The 16,374-nt window shown below is 42.3% G+C and overlaps 1 protein-coding gene across 1 annotated transcript; it reads left to right on the top strand.

Annotated features, from left to right (window-relative positions):
- The first annotated feature begins 1,764 nt into the window (after positions 1 to 1,764).
- Positions 1,765 to 2,275, top strand: LOC128589653 (EEF1A lysine methyltransferase 2-like). Its single transcript, XM_053596409.1, has one exon. The coding sequence runs from the start codon at positions 1,768 to 1,770 to the stop codon at positions 2,047 to 2,049; it is 282 nt and encodes a 93-aa protein (XP_053452384.1). The 5' UTR covers positions 1,765 to 1,767; the 3' UTR covers positions 2,050 to 2,275.
- The last annotated feature ends 14,099 nt before the right edge of the window (positions 2,276 to 16,374 follow it).

Below are 16,374 nucleotides of genomic sequence, written 5' to 3'. Positions count from 1 at the left end.
CCTAACACAAGCCATGAGCTTTAATGTGTCTCAGCTCAACTCCATAGATTGAATACTTTCTCCCTAATCACTATCTGCTGGTAATAATCATTTACGTTTGCATTCTCTTTTACGGGTTACTTTGTGCTCCCCGCCATCCCTTGGCCTTTCTTCTCCAGGATGGTGCTTGTATTGAGCCTCATGCTCACAAGTCCCTCTGGCTCTCCTCTCCCCGCAGATAACTTGTCACTGAAGGACATGAAGAAAATAGTCCTATATTGGGTTACAAATTATTTATATGAACCTATTTTCTTCCATACAGCCCCTGTTTCTTTCATTATTACTTCCTTCCCTTCTTGCAAATATTCAACTTAGCCAAGTATTTTTCACAATAAAGTAACCCAAAATACATATGAGTTTTTTGGCAACACTATCCCACTAGTTATCCTCTCAAGATAACCAGTAATGCCTGCAATAATACATTTCAAAAAATACTACCAAGAGATTGTGACACCCTGTATCAGAATACAAGCTGAAGTCACTTATAAATATCCAACCACTGGGAAATGATTCATTACATTTTAGTGCATCATTTTGAAAGACTGTAAGTACACATTTTGAGTTATATTTGGAAATGTTAAAGATAGATATAAAGGACAGAAATCAAATTGTATGTAAAGATTACAACCATGTTATAGATTTTTTTCATAAGAAATGAAAAAGAACATTTAAAATAAGGGGAAAAAATAAATATGATGTAGGCAGGGCTCTGGGTATTCTCATTGTTTATGTGGGGAAGAAATCCTCAGGACCCTGACAAAAGTACAGTTATTTGGGAGACAGGTAGAGAAAGAAAGCAGGCCAGAAACCAAATTGCATGATTATAGCAACCCCTCGCCACCCTGAAATGCTTTAAAGCTAGTGGAAGCATCAGAACTTCCTACCCTGGCCTGGTTGGACTAAATAAGGCCTTCTTGCAAGATTAACACCTTCTATGGAAGGCAGTAATTCTAAAATCAATCCCAGACACAGCATCAATCATTCTGCAGGAAAGATGACGTCCCTCACCTCTCATGACCTTCTTCCACATTCCAAATACACTAATACAAGTCCCTTGAAACCGTGTGAGCTGGGCTGACTTCTGGTCAGACCCCATTCTGCTCCTTTAAAATAAAGCCTATTCTTGGCGGCGCCTGTGGCTCATTGAGTAGGGCGCCGGCCCCATATGCCGAGGGTGGCGGGTTCAAACCCAGCCCCGGCCAAACTGCAACAAAAAAATAGCCGGGCGTTGTGGCGGGCGCCTGTAGTCCCAGCTACTCGGGAGGCTGAGGCAAGAGAATCGCGTAAGCCCAAGAGTTAGAGGTTGCTGTGAGCCGTGTGACGCCACGGCACTCTACCTGAGGGCGGTACAGTGAGACTCTGTCTCTACAAAAAAAAAAAAAAAAGAACTAAAATAAAGCCTATTCTTAATCAATGGACTGGCCTCCTCTCTTTCTTGCAGACCCTAGCCAGACTCTATCCCTAAATCTCTCTGTTTAAACTATTGTACAACTTTTATTTAACTTTTTAAAGCCCTAGACATATAGCTTTAATGTGAAAGTTCTAAATATACAATTCAGGATCTCAAAGAGATATTTTCATTCCCATGTTCATTGTAACATTATTTACAATAGCCATGATGTGGAAACAACCAGAATGGCCATTAATGGATGAATAGATAAAGAAATGGTGATATATATGTAGGATGGAATATAATTCAACCTTAAAAAAATGAAATTTTGGAGCGAGATGAGCGCGGGCGCAGACGGTGGTGATGGCGCTGCAGTGGCGGTGCGGTCCGCTGAGGACAGTCCCTGGGACGAAGGTTTTGTCCCCTTGGCCCTGGGGACCCGCGAGCATTGGGATGCTGTCTATGAGACAGAACTGCAAACTTTCCGAGAACATGGATATACAGGAGAAATCTGGTTTGGAGAAGAGAGTATGAATCGATTAATAAGATGGATGCGGAAACACAAGATTCCATTGGATGCTTCAGTGCTTGATATTGGAAATGGTGTTTTTCTGGTTTAACTTGCAAAATTTGGTTTCTCTAATATTACTGGAATTGATTACTGTCCCTCTGCAATTCAGCTTTCTGGAAATATTATAGAAAAAGAAGGTTTATCTAACATTAAATTGAAGGTAGAAGACTTCTTGAGTCCTTCCACCAAGCTGTCTGGATTTCATATTTGTATTGACAAAGGGACTTTTGATGCCATAAACCTTAATCCTGACCATGCAGTTGAGAAGAGGAAGCAATATGAAATCTCTCTCCAGGGTGTTGAGAGTAAAAGGTTTTTTTCTTTTTTTTTTTTTTTTATTGTTGGTTGGGGATTCATTGAGGGTACAATAAGCCAGGTTACACTGATTGCAATTGTTAGGTAAAGTCCCTCTTGCAATCATGTCTTGCCCCCATAAAAGGTTTTTTTTCTAATAACCTCATGCAATTGGACCAAGGAAGAGTTACTTAAATGAATTCAGTGAAGGATTTGAATTTTTCAAAGAGCTGCCAACACCCAAGTTCAGCTTTGGAGGCAGATCCGGAAACAGTGTAGCAGCACTGTTTTTCCAGAAAACGTGAGGCTTTTCCTTGGACAAATTCAGATAGATTTTTAAAGAAGCTACACAACAAAGTTGAGCTGACACAGAAAATACAAGTGCAAATAAATGTTTAGTAAGTACATAGGATTCATGTGTTGAGTAGATATAATAAGTTGGTATAAAAAAAAAATTCATGAACATGTAAGTGGCAGGGTTTTCTCAATTAATCAAGAATAATTTTTTTTTTTTGCAGTTTTTGGCTGAGCCTGGGTTTGAACCTGCTACCTCCAGCATATGGGGCCAGCGCCCTACTCCTTGAGCCACAGGTGCCACCCAATCAAGAATAATTTTTAATTTTCTTTTGTATTTGAAATATAAATGTTTCTCTTTGATTAAAAAAATTTCCTGTAATTGCTGAACAGTTAAGCTTTAAAGTAGTAAATGAATTTACAGAAAAAAAATGAAATTTTGCCATATGTACAACATGGATTAACCTTGAAGACCAGTTCCAGACGGACAAACACTGTATGGTTCCACTTATATCAGCTGTCTAAAATAGCAATTCTTAGAAACATCAGAATGGTAGTTGCCAGGGTCCATTGGGAGGAGGAAATGGGAATTTGCCAGACAAAAGAAATAAATTTCAGTTACACTACATATGAGATTAATAAATTCCAGAGATCTGCTGTATGATACTGTACATGTAGTTAATAATGGATTATACAGTTACAAATATTGATACAGGATTCCACCACTCGGGGCTGGACAGGGAGCCCCCCATTCTCTAGGCCCAGGTGAACTCAGTGGTCAGATCCCCATTTCTGGGCATAAGCAGACTGCCTTCTTTGGGACACACCCCCGAGGCTCTGATAAGATCATGAACAAAGCAGCCTGTGATGGTTTTTTTCAGTGGTTCAACCTTGGATACGAGCACACACCCTAATCCCTTCTCAGGGACAAAAACTGGACAAAGGACCCTAATCCCTTCTCAGGGACAGAGGACCAACTGCCAGCCATGTGAAATCCTTTACACTTAAGACCTAGATAAAAAAAGCCCACGTGGAGACTCCCAAGGGAGTTCTTCTGTTCTTTCCCCTTCCAAAAGGTCTGGTGCTTTTTTACTTCTTCTGTATTCCTTTTTAACTTGTAATAAAAGTCCTATCTTACCATGATCTGTGCTCCGTGGGTTCATTCTTCAAACCCCCAACACCAAGGTCCTACTGAAGAGCTAAATTCCAGTATCAATATGATAAGAGGGAAGATTTCATTGTATTTTCTTACCACAATGAAATATTTAGGCTCGGCGCCTGTGGCTCAAGCGCAAAGGCATCAGCCACATATACCTGAGTTGGTGGGTTCAAACCCAGCCTGAGCCTGCCAAACAACAATAACAGCTGCAACCAAAAAACAACAACAACAACAAAAAATAGCCAGGCGTTCTGGCAGGCACCTGTAGTCCCAGCTACTTAGGAAGAGGAGGCAGGAGAATCTCTTTAGCCCAGGAGTTTGAGGTTGCTGTGAGCTGTGATGCCACACACTCTATCCAGGGCAACAGCTTGAGGCTCTGTCTAAAAAAAAAATAATAATAATAATAATAAAACAATAATATTTGGTTACCAGGGCCAGGCACAGTGGCTCAAACCTATAATCTCAGCACTCTGGGAGGCCGAGGTGGGTGAATCACCTGAGCTCACGGGTTTGAAACCAGCCTGAGCAAGAGCAAGACCCCATCTCTAACAATAGCTGGTGTTGTGGCATGTGCCAGGGACTTGGGAGGCTTCGTAAATAAAGTTACATTTAGCTACAATTTCCCATTGTTCCTATGTATGGTGACTTCATGGGTTGGGATACCACGTAAATTGTGAAAGACCCTCCAAACACCCTGAGCTAAGTATGACAATTTATCTATAAGTAAACACCAATGGCCTTACCAGTATCTTAGATACCAAGTGGAATGAAATCTCTCTTACCAGGTATCTTCCATTTTTACCTCGTCAGCCTTCACAGTTGTAATTGTTGCTTATGCCCTTTTTCACATAGTAATCTGTTACATTTTTTATTTTTAGAAATCTACTGCCAAATCTTTACTATGGCATACATAAATATAGACCTTCCATCTAAAACATCACCCCAATACAACAAAAAATAACTCAATAACTACATTGCCTCTTCTTCCATTGATACCCTAGGGCAGGGGTCCCCAAACTTTTTAAACAGGGAGCCAGTTCACTGTCCCTCAAACCATTGGAGGGCCGGACTATAGTTTAAAAAAAAAAAACTATAAACAAATTCCTATGCGTATTGCACATATCTTATTTTGAAGTAAAAAAACAAAACGGGAACAAATACAATATTTAAAATGAAGAACAACTAAAGTTAAATCAACAAACTTATCAGTATTTCAATGGGAACTATGGGCCTGCTTTTGGCTAATGAGATGGTCAATGTCCGGTTCCATATTTGTCACTGCTAGTCCTAACAAGTGATGCAAGTGTGCATCAGTTAGTTCCGAGACTAAGAGGAGGAGTCAGAGAGACAGAAAGGAGGGGAGTCAGAGAGTGCGGCGCACAGTCCACACATGCGCACTGTAGCAGGACAGGCTGCGGTGGCAAAAACACCAGGAGGGCCGGATCAATGTCCCGCCGGGGCTGTAGTTTAAGGACCCCTGCCCTAGGGGAAAACTGACGTTGGGGAATGTGTAACAGAAGTAAGAGCCTGAAAAGGGCAAAATGTTGTTTGTCTCTTTAACCCGCCACACCACACACTTTTTGGAAATTAAAGACGTACATTCTTGCCTGAGGCCAATAATCATAGAGATAGGAGAGTGTCCTTTGTTGTTTGTAGCACAGGAGATGACTAAACAAAATTGTCTGGGCCAAGGTTAAGGGAGTGTCTTCACTAGCAGTGACATCGATAAACAATAATAGCCCAAAGCTAAAAGGTCCCTTTAAAAGTCCTGTATTTCTGCTTATGGATAGGACAAGTAAGTGTACTTTAAGACATGAATCTGCCTTCCTTCTCATTTACCAGAAAATTAATAAGCTTTTGTTTCCTTTCCCTCAAATTCCTGGTCCTCGTTCTTCGTTCTGCCATGGGAACAAGTACTGAACTTTCAGTAACATGTACATATACACACATACATATACATATTTGTATGTGTGTGTATATAAATGTACACCCCCAAAAAAATATTAATAGAGGCTATCTCTAGGTGGTAGGACTTTGAATTAAAGTTGTTTTCATCTTTGTACATTTCAGAATGATTTTATTCTGTGTATACATCATTACATGTGAGCAATAAAAATATTTTCTTTTTTTTTTTTTTTTTTGAGACAGAGCCTCAAGCTATTGCCCTGGGTAGAGTGCAGTGGCATCATAGCTCACAGCAACCTCAAACTCCTGGGCTCAAGCGAGTCTCCTGTCTCTGCCTCCCAAGTAGCTGGGACTACAGGTGCCCGCCATGATGCTTGGCTATTTTAAAAATATTTTCTAAAAATGTTTACCTCTGTCTAAATACAGTAGAACCTCCCCAGTTGACCACCTTCCTACATTGACCACTTTCTTAAATTGACCTCATTTTCATAGACCAGACACGCACCACATGTACACATCAGTACGATAGGCCTGTTTCCTTCTGTTGACCACCTCCATATGTTGACCAGTTTGTTACAGTCCCTTGGGTGGTCAACTTACAGTGTTTCAACTGTACTTCAAAATAGGGTCTGTGTTTGTCTTTCCAGACCCTTGTACTTAGGCTTATCTGGGAATCTGCAGGCAAACTTTCAAAGTAAGGAAGTAGAATTCATTTGATAAAAAATCCTTCTGAAACTGTGATGAGGTAGTAATTGAATAGTTTAGGCCATGCTTATCTGTATGTAAAGAGGGGAAAGGGGAATATTCTCCATTGCCAAATTTTTATAAGTGTACCCATGAAATCATTGAGGTATAAATTAACAAGATCCTTCTGAGCCAAAGCTCTGTAAAACAGAAGGAAAAGGAGAAGAAAAGAAAAAAAAAAAAAAGGAAAAGTTTTCAATGTTAACATGTCATATAGTCACTGTCTTAACTATTCAACTCTGCCTTTGAAGAGCAAAACAGCCGTAAATGAAAAAAGTTAAAAAGTAGACAGGGCTGTGTTCATATAAAATTTTATTTATAAAAACAGCCTAGCTGGCAGGATTTTGTCAGCAGGTATAGTTTACCACCCTTGAATTCTAACCCATTAAAGGAAATGTTTCAACCAATCTGGAATATAAGACTCTGCATAAAATCAATAACCAGAGGAGAGACTTGTGCCCACTTCCTAGAAAAATGGATGAAAATTTGCAGGAGATAGATAGGTTGACTTCTCAGCAGGGTGCCTGGTCTCAGTCCTGGGGTATCCAGAGGAAAGCATGCAGACGTGCAATCCCTGAGTGCTCATCAGAACCATAGAAGATGAAAAGAGCCCAGAGGCCCCCACCCAGGTCCAGACTAGGCCTGGGATGTAAGAGAGTGTACAGATGGGAAGGGTTAAGGTCTTTGAACTTTCTATATGTCTTTAGATTAGGAAACTTGGTGTACTTCCACTGGGGCAGTGGTTCTCAATCTGTGGGTCGCGACCCCTTTGCAACAATAAAAATACATCCTGCATATCAGATATTTGCATTATGATTCATAACAGTAGCAAGATTACAGTTATGAGGTAGCAACGAAAATAATTTTATGGTTGGGGGTCACCATAACAGGAAGAACTGTATTAAAGGGCTGCGGCATTAGGAAGGTTGAGAACTGCTGCCCTGGGGAGACAGAACTAGTTCCTCCCTCCCCTAAATAGCCATGGGCTATCTGGTCTTTTTTTTTTTTTTTTTTTAATTTTTTTTTGTAGAGACAGAGTCTCACTGTACCGCCCTCGGGTAGAGTGCCGTGGCGTCACACAGCTCACAGCAACCTCTAACTCCTGGGCTTACGCGATTCTCTTGCCTCAGCCTCCCGAGCAGCTGGGACTACAGGTGCCCGCCACAACGCCCGGCTATTTTTTTGGTTGCAGTTTGGCCGGGGCTGGGTTTGAACCCACCACCCTCGGCATATGGGGCCGGCGCCCTACTCACTGAGCCACAGGCGCCGCCCGGCTATCTGGTCTTTTAGCAACCCTCTACCGTTTACCCAGCCTCCAGTCTTCCTGGGGACTTGGGATTCTTTCAACCCTATCTGTTGGCATTTTTATATTTTGCATATGCGCTTTTGTTAGAAATCAATAAAAGCCTTCTGAAGAGGCCAGAGAGGGGCTGCATTTTCTTGGTTTACTAGCCTGAGTTGAGGTAAGCCTTCTCCAGACATTCTCAGACTTTATGTGTTTTTAAACTTCAGCGGCATTTCCTCAGTCGGCTTTCAAACCAGGTTGGGGTTCATGCACAACTATCTCAGACAAAAATTATATTTTGAAAAATTCAACTATTTAAAGTCTTTGGAAAGGCCCTTAACGACTGCTCTGGAAGAACAGTCCTCAGACTGTGCTTTCCTCTGAATTCCCTCACAATCAGCGCAGAAGAGCACTTCTGTGACCAGAGGTGGGCTTTTCTCTCCACGTACTGTTCGGGCAAGGTGGGGATGGTTCGAGGTGAAATAACTGAAGAGAACAAGGGCAAGGACATTTTTCTTTCTTTTTTTTTTTTTTTGGCTGGGGCTGGGTTTGAACCTGCCACCTCCGGCATATGGGGCCGGTGCCCTATCCACTTGACCACAGGTTCCGCCCCAAGGGCAAGGACATTTTTAACAAGAAAGGAAAAGTTTGGATGGTGCCTGTAGCTCAGTCGGTAAGGCACCGGCCCCGGCTGAACTGCAAACTAAAAAATAGCCGGGCGTTGTGGCGGGTGCCTGTAGTCCCAGCTACTTGGGAGGCTGAGGCAAGAGAATCGCTTCAGCCCAGGAGTTGGAGGTTGCTGTGAGTTGTGTGATGCCATGGCACTCTACTGAGGGCGATGGAGTGAGACTCTGTCTCTACAAAAAAAAAAAAAAAGAAAGGAAAAGTTCCTTTTAACAGCTTGGACAGCAAACCAGGCCCTGTCCTAGCAACCACAGGCATCATGGAGAGCGCAGTGCTGTTTTTGATTCATAACTTTTGGGGTGTGTCGGGGTGTCGTCTGCTTTTTGGAACTTGTCCATAGTTTTGATCAAATTCATATTAAAAAGTCCCAGGTACATTAATTAGTCCTTCCAAAACAACCACCTCCCCAAAATAACTTAACTGCAAGGTCTTAATTAGTGGCTAATCCCCCTCCCTAATAGCTTGGGTCAGCCTAACCAAGTCAGTCCAAAATAGCCTAATTGCATCCACCATCTACCTTGCTCATGTCTAACTAATTGGCTAAATATCAATGCCAAGTAGTGGACACCAGTTGGGTGTCCTCTAATTCGATTGTGATGCTTTCTATCCAGATAAAGTGTCAGATCCCATAGGATAAGAGCTCAATCCCCAAGACTGTCCCCCATCCCCAGACACCAATCATAAGTCTGGACCTCCCAGAGCTTCTGACCAACCAGCTTCAAGTCAGGGTTCCCACTCCCCCTCCCTTTTTGAGTTTAATTTGCTGGAACGCCTCAAAGATGCAAGGAAACACCCTATGTTTACCAATTTATCATAGTGGATGTTACAAAGGATGCAGATGAAGAAACAAAGGTGGTGAGTTCCAGGTTGGGGAAGGGGTAAAGAGCTTCCATTCCTGTCACTCTCCAGGAACCTCCTCGTGTTCACCTACCCGGAAGCTCTCTGGCCCCAGTCCTCTTGGGTTTTTATGGGGGCTTCATTATATAGGCATGACTGATAGCCATGTAGAAATGCAACTGGGCACAAAAGCACATGACCTGCACTTAGCAAGCGAGTAGCATTCCTTCCTCCACGGTACTCGGCAGAACCCTTTCTGGAATGAGGGTCTTTTGACCCACAATTATATTAGAGTCTTGCCTTGGGCAGGTAAAAGGAGGACAGGAGAAGGTCAGAGCAAGTGAGAGTCTCTCTCCTGAGCCTGCTCCTGAGACGTACAGTGCCCAACATTGTAACAAGAACTATGAGCTGGAACTGTGTATGAAAGCCTATATATATCATAACACCACAAAGACATACAGCAGATATGAAATACTTATTCAAAATAAGAATGCAGTCTGTTGTACTTGACCCAAGACGTGTTTCCTCAGTCCACTTTACCAACTCAGTGAAAGGGAAACTCCACTGCAGACAGGCACAGCCAAGAACACAGGGCTGTCTGTTCCCCCAGCCTCTAGTCCAGGAACTTTCTTCCTGGGAAGGGCAGGACATCAACATTACTCATCTTGTTCCCAGCTACCTATTGCTGAAGCTAAATTCTAGGTAAACACTGCAGAGAAGTAGGCCTCTCTATCTGTCCAGAATCCACTAGTGGAGCAGAAGCTCATGGGTATAGCATTGCGGAGGGTACTGGGGACATGGTCACCCTCGCCCCTGGCTCATAAGCAAGCTGAGAAGACCTGATAGTATTGCCCCCACCAGGTGCTACTTAACGACAACCCTGTCATTGTTTTGACTCACAGCTCTAGAGCCAAGGCTCAGAAATTTTACTCCAGGGAGAAATCTGATTTAAAACATAGAAAAGAGTTGTTTTCCAAAGTGCCAACTTTATTTGCAACAAAGTATGGAGATAATCAAGGTTAAAAGTTCTCTAGAAAAGAGTAAAGATTATGGCAAAGGGCAATTGGGAGAGCACTGCTAAACTCATTGGTAATAAGAGCTAATGGCAACTGGGAGGTGATTGGTAGGTTCATGGGAGATATACGCTAAACTGTAGGTTTGCTAGTTTGCTGGGGAGAAATAGGGAAAGAGGCAGCTGGGAGGAGTCAGAATAAATCTCAATAGTCAGAATAAATCTCAAACACAGGATGCCATCTTTACTACAGGAACTATCTTTTCAATGGAGTTCCAATTTGGAAAAGAGATTCTCAGAGAGAGCCCTGACCATAACCACTGTAATCTAAGAGTGACTACACAGCCAAGGCTAAGCCCCTGAGGAGCAGCAACATCAGAGGTTTAACACTGGGTAAAGGTGGGATGGGGAGATTGCTTATAAACTCTATTAAAGTAATGCTTCTAGTAACTAAGTAAATAAGAATTATAAGTATGGGCATGGAGTGGGAACAGTACTCAGAGTTGCTACAGTTTATTATCTAAAAGTTTTATGGGACAAAAAATTATGGAACATGCAAAGACACAGAAAAGTATGACCCTTATAGTGGGGAGGAAGTGGGGTGGGGGAGAAAAACAGGCAATAGAATCTTCCCATGAAAGCCACCAACTATTAGGTTTGGAAAACAGTCCACCATTTTTTTTTTTTGAGACAGAGACTCACTCTATTGCCCCAGGCTAGAATGCCATGGCATAAGCCTAGGTTACAACAACCTGAAATTCCAAGGCTCAAACAATTCTCTTGCCTTAGCTTCCTGAGAACTAAAGGAGCCTTCCACAATGCCCAACTAATTTTTCTATTTTCAGCAGCAGTGGGATCTTACTCTTGCTTGGGCTAGTCATGAACTCAAGTGACCCTCCCACCTCAGCCTCCGATAATCTTAGTATCACAGGTGTGAGACACCATGCCTGGCCCAGTCCACAAATATTATAATTAAACATAGAGTTGCCATATGGCACAGCAATCCAACTCATAGGTAAACACCCAAGAAAAGTGAAAAAAATATGTTTATTCAAAAACTTGTACAGAAATGTTTATAGTAACACTACTCATAATAAAATCAAAAGTGAAACAACCCAAATGCCCGTCAACTAATGAACAGGTAAACATAATATGGTTTAGACAAGTAATGGAATCTTATCAAGCCATAAAAATAAATGTTGTATTGATACATGCTACAAAACAGGTGAACATTGAAAGTGCAGTGAGAAAAGCCAGCCACAAATGACCATATATTATATGATTTCATTTATATGAAATGCAGCACAAATACAGACCATTTCTATTATTTCAGAAGGTTGTATATAGTAACAGAAAGACTGGTTATCTTGTAAGCATTCGTGGTTTCCAATATTAAATCTTTTTTTTTTTTTTTTTTTTTTTTTTGTAGAGACAGAGTCTCACTGTACCGCCCTCTGGTAGAGTGCCGTGGCGTCACACGGCTCACAGCAACCTCTAACTCTTGGGCTTACGCGATTCTCTTGCCTCAGCCTCCCGAGCAGCTGGGACTACAGGCGCCCGCCACAACGCCCGGCTATTTTTTTGTTGCAGTTTGGCCGGGGCTGGGTTTGAACCCGCCATCCTCGGCATATGGGGCCGGCGCCCTACTCACTGAGCCACAGGCGCCGCCCCTCCAATATTAAATCTTATAAGAGTGGCAGCAAGCCGTTAGAATTTAGAATCTTAGGCAATGATCTAGGATGTAGGTCTCTCCATACTGATCAGAGAGAAGATCTGTATAGTTCAAAAGTCAACTGAGGACATGAGTGTATTACTTTTCTATTGTTGCAATGACAAATTACCATATCTTTAATCACTTAAAATACAAATTGACATTTTATGGCTCTGTTGGTTATGAGCTCAGCATAGGGGTCACTGGGCTAAAATTAAAATATTGGGCTGCTTCTCTGAGAAAACACCAAAGGACAGATGTGGCCCATACTGCAAGAAGGCCCCCAGACCCCCAGGTGGCCTGAAATAGGAGGCCTCGTCTTCCAGGGAGGCATCTGCAGCAGTGGTCAGGCCAGGCCTAAGAGCTTGCACAAGAGTCAAAGATAAGGAGTGGCTTCTCATCACCAACCTGTGCTGCCTCATCAAAGATGTGAAGATCACGTCTCCAGAGGAGAACTCTCTCTACTCCCCCAACTATCAAACAGTCTGAGATCATCAACTTTTTCCTGCAGATTATTTCTTAAGGACAAGATGTTGAAGATTAAGCCCATGCAAAATCAGACCCATCCTGGCCTGCAGACCAGGACCAAGGCATTTGTCACCATCTAGGACTCTAAAGACATGACTGGGTGTTAAGCCCTCCAGGGAATTAGCCATTGCCACGAGTGAGGCCATCACCCTGGTCAAGCTCTGTATAGTCCCCAAGCAGCAAGGCTACTGGGGAACAAGACTGGCAAGCCCCACACAGCCCTCACAAGGCAGCAGACAGCTGCAGCTCTGTGCTGGTTCTCCTCATTCCATCTTCCCAAGAAGCTGCAGATAATAGCTGGTATCATCCACTGCTACACTTTAGACAGGGACTGCACTGCCACCCTGGGAAACTTCACCAAGGCTACCTTTGATGTCATCTGAAAGACCTACAGCTATCTCAACCTGACCTTGGGAAACAGACTGAATCTCCCTATCAAGGGATAGGCCACTTCACGAAGACCTATACCTAGAGCATTCATACAGAGGACCCCTCTAGCTGTGGCCACCACAATAATGCTTTTACACAAGAAAAATAAAGAGACTTAAGCCTTTTTTAAAAAATGCTGGTGCTTCCACATTCCTTCTGGAGTAAAGTAGGCTAGGTAATGGTCTCCAAGATATCCAGGTCTTAATGGATGAATGTTACTTTAAATGGCAGAAGTGAGTTTGCAGGTATTATTGAGGATCTTAAAATGGGGACATTCTTCAGAATAATCAGTAACAAGAGGCAGTCAGTATAGACTATATTTCTGCAAAGTTTAGATGTCAGCATTTACACACCGAATGGGATTTACAAACAAGGGATGGGAGAGATTTGAAAACATTTTTTTTTTTTTTTTTTAATTTGGCCAGGGCTGGGTTTGAACCCGCCACCTCCGGCATATGGGACCGGCGCCCTACCCGCTGAGCCACAGGCGCCGCCCGAGATTTGAAAATTTTTAAGGTGCAGTCACTTATTTAATATAAATAATAATAAATAAAATAATCAGTAATTTACAAATGTGTCTACTATGTGGCAATGACTTGGATGTCCAATGAATGCAGCCATCCACCAAGTGTTTACCCTGCCCTGAAGCACCTTATTGTCTGAGAAGACGCCAGAGAAAGCTTACTAAGGTCTGTACAGCAGCACGAAGGATCCGGCTCAGGCTATCACAGCACCAGGCTGCTTGGTAGTGAGATAGTTGTGCTCCACGCTTACCACCCGAATGGCAGGGCAGAGTAACACTGATTAAAAATTAGTTGGGTTTTATAGGTTGAGAGGACAGGGAGCTGAGAGCAATGGTTTACAAAGTCAGTTATGTCATCTAAGCTACAAAAAGAGGGGAAAGAGGCCAAATGGAAGCTAAAAAGGTTGGGAGAAAATGTTGATAGTGGGTTTTCTAGGTCAAAGTTCTCTTAGAGAATGAGATTTTTTTTTTTTTTTTGTAGAGACAGAGTCTCACTGTACCGCCCGAGGGTAGAGTGCTGTGGCGTCACACGGCTCACAGCAACCTCTAACTCTTGGGCTTACGCGATTCTCTTGCCTCAGCCTCCCAAGCAGCTGAGACTACAGGCGCCCGCCACAACGCCCGGCTATTTTTTTGTTGCAGTTTGGCCAAGGGCTGGGCTTGAACCCATCACCCTCGGTATATGGGGCCGGCACCCTACTCACTGAGCCACAGGCGCCACCCTAGAGAATGAGATTTTGAGAGACCGGTAAAGGATTGTGCATATATGTGATGCAGTCAGAGATTAGATTTTGAAGTTTAAGATTTCTGAGGTCCACAGTATGATTTGCTGGTCCACCAGGATGTTAGACTATCCTAGGATTATAGCAGAATTGAGGGTGGAGATAAATGATGTAAAGCAAGATTCAATACTTTTACTGAATTTTAGAGAGGGATGGGAAGTTAGTAGAGTTGAAGAGAGATAGGATCAGGGAGCTTGACTTCAGAGCGTATGAACTACAGATTAGTAGTCAGGTGTTCACTGGCAAAAATAGGGAAAATTTTTGAGAAAATGGAGGTATCAATTAACATTGGAGCATCAGTTCCAGTCAATACAGCAAAAAAATTGATAGAAAGACTCTCAGAGAGCAAGTTCAGGATTGTAAGGAGTTGAGGGCATGAAAGAAGATTAGAGATTGTATAGCTTTTCTTCACTGAGGAACACAGAGCCAAGAAATATGGCCAGAGGTGAAAGATCTCAAAGAACTTAACTTGGGCATAAATTGTTATATCTGTGTCTTCTCTTTGGTCTCATTTGGATTTATGACCCACCTGGATAATCCAGGATGATGAGCTTATCTCAAGATAATTAAATTAATTACATCTGCAAAAACTCTTTGCCACAAGTTCTGGGGTTTAGGACATGGACATTTTTTTTTGGAGAACACTGTTCAACCACTGTAATCAGTCTTATGGTGGTCTCTCCACATGGACATGATAGACAGAGGGAGAAAGGTTCTACTTTCACTTAACCGCAAAATGTAGAAAACATAAGGAAAACCTAATAATTAAAGTAATCCACAAATTCATCAAGAAATCAAGTTTACTATTGATAATTTATATCCTTTAAAAATTTGAATACATAAATCCATGTGAAAGCTAAAGAACTACTCTACATACTACTATAATTGTCTTATATGTAACAATAAATTATGACTACCTCAATCTATCAAAAAATATGGAAAAAATTATTCTTTATTTGTAGAGACAAATTATTTTTTATTTGTAAAAAATGCCCAGCCAAGACACAATTTGCAAATGCGTATATTATGTTCTGTTGCATGAATTACTAAAACTTATTAGACCAATCTCCTATGATATTATTTTTGTTATACCTAAGTGTTCACAATTATTTTAATTTTTTTTTTTTGAGACAGAGTCTCATTTTGTCACCCTCAGTAGAGTGCCGGGGCAACCTCAAACTCTTGCGCTCAAGTGATCCTCTTGCCTCAGTCTCCCAAGTAGCTGGGAATATAGGTACCTGCAATGATGCCCAGCTAATTTTTCTATTTTTAGTAGAGTTAAGGTCACATTTTTGCTCAGGCTGATCTCAAACTTCTGAGCTCTAGCAATCCACCTGCCTTAGCCTCCCTGATTGCTAGGCTTACAGGTGTGAGCCACTATGCCTGGCAATAATTTCTTCTTCTTCTTCTTCTTATTATTATTTATTTTTTTTTTTTGTAGAGACAGAGTCTCACTTTATGGCCCTCGGTAGAGTGCCGTGGCCTCACACAGCTCACAGCAACCTCCAACTCCTGGGCTTAAGCGATTCTCTTGCCTCAGCCTCCCGAGTAGCTGGGACTATAGGTGCCCGCCACAATGCCCGGCTATTTTTTTTGGTTTTGCAGTTTGGCCGGGGCCGGGTTTGAACCCGCCACCCTCGGTATATGGGGCCGGCGCCCTACTGACTGAGCCACAGGCGCCGCCCCTTATTATTATTTTTTAGTTTGAGCCATTTTGGTTCTAACATCCTGTCAGTTGTAACAAAAGAGCCCCAGTAAATTATGGCAGAGATAGCTAATATCCATTCTCCTTTTCTTCCAGAGGAATTGAAGTATAGTTATTGACTGTTTAGCATTGGAAGTCTCATGTCTCATGAAAGCCTTTAGTCCCAAGCAAACCAGGATAATTGGTCACTCTAGAAAGGCACACTGGACAGTTGAAATAAAGCCTACATTTTCCAGTCTCCCTGCAACTTGTTACAGTCATGTAATTAAGTTCTGGCTAGTGAGATGTAAATGAAAATTATCAGCACAGTTTCAATGAATGACCTTAAAACAAGGTCACATTATCTACTTTTATTACTTTCTTTTGGCCAGAATAAGAATGTAATGACTGGGGCGGTGCCTGTGGCTCAAGGGGTAGGGCGCCGGTCCCATATGCCGGAGGTGGTGGGTTCAAACCCAGCCCTGGCCAAAAACCAAAAAAAA

The sequence above is a fragment of the Nycticebus coucang genome, chromosome 1 (assembly GCF_027406575.1).
Source record: "Nycticebus coucang isolate mNycCou1 chromosome 1, mNycCou1.pri, whole genome shotgun sequence".
NCBI lineage: Eukaryota > Metazoa > Chordata > Mammalia > Primates > Lorisidae > Nycticebus > Nycticebus coucang.
This window is presented reverse-complemented; position numbering and strand designations above follow the sequence as displayed.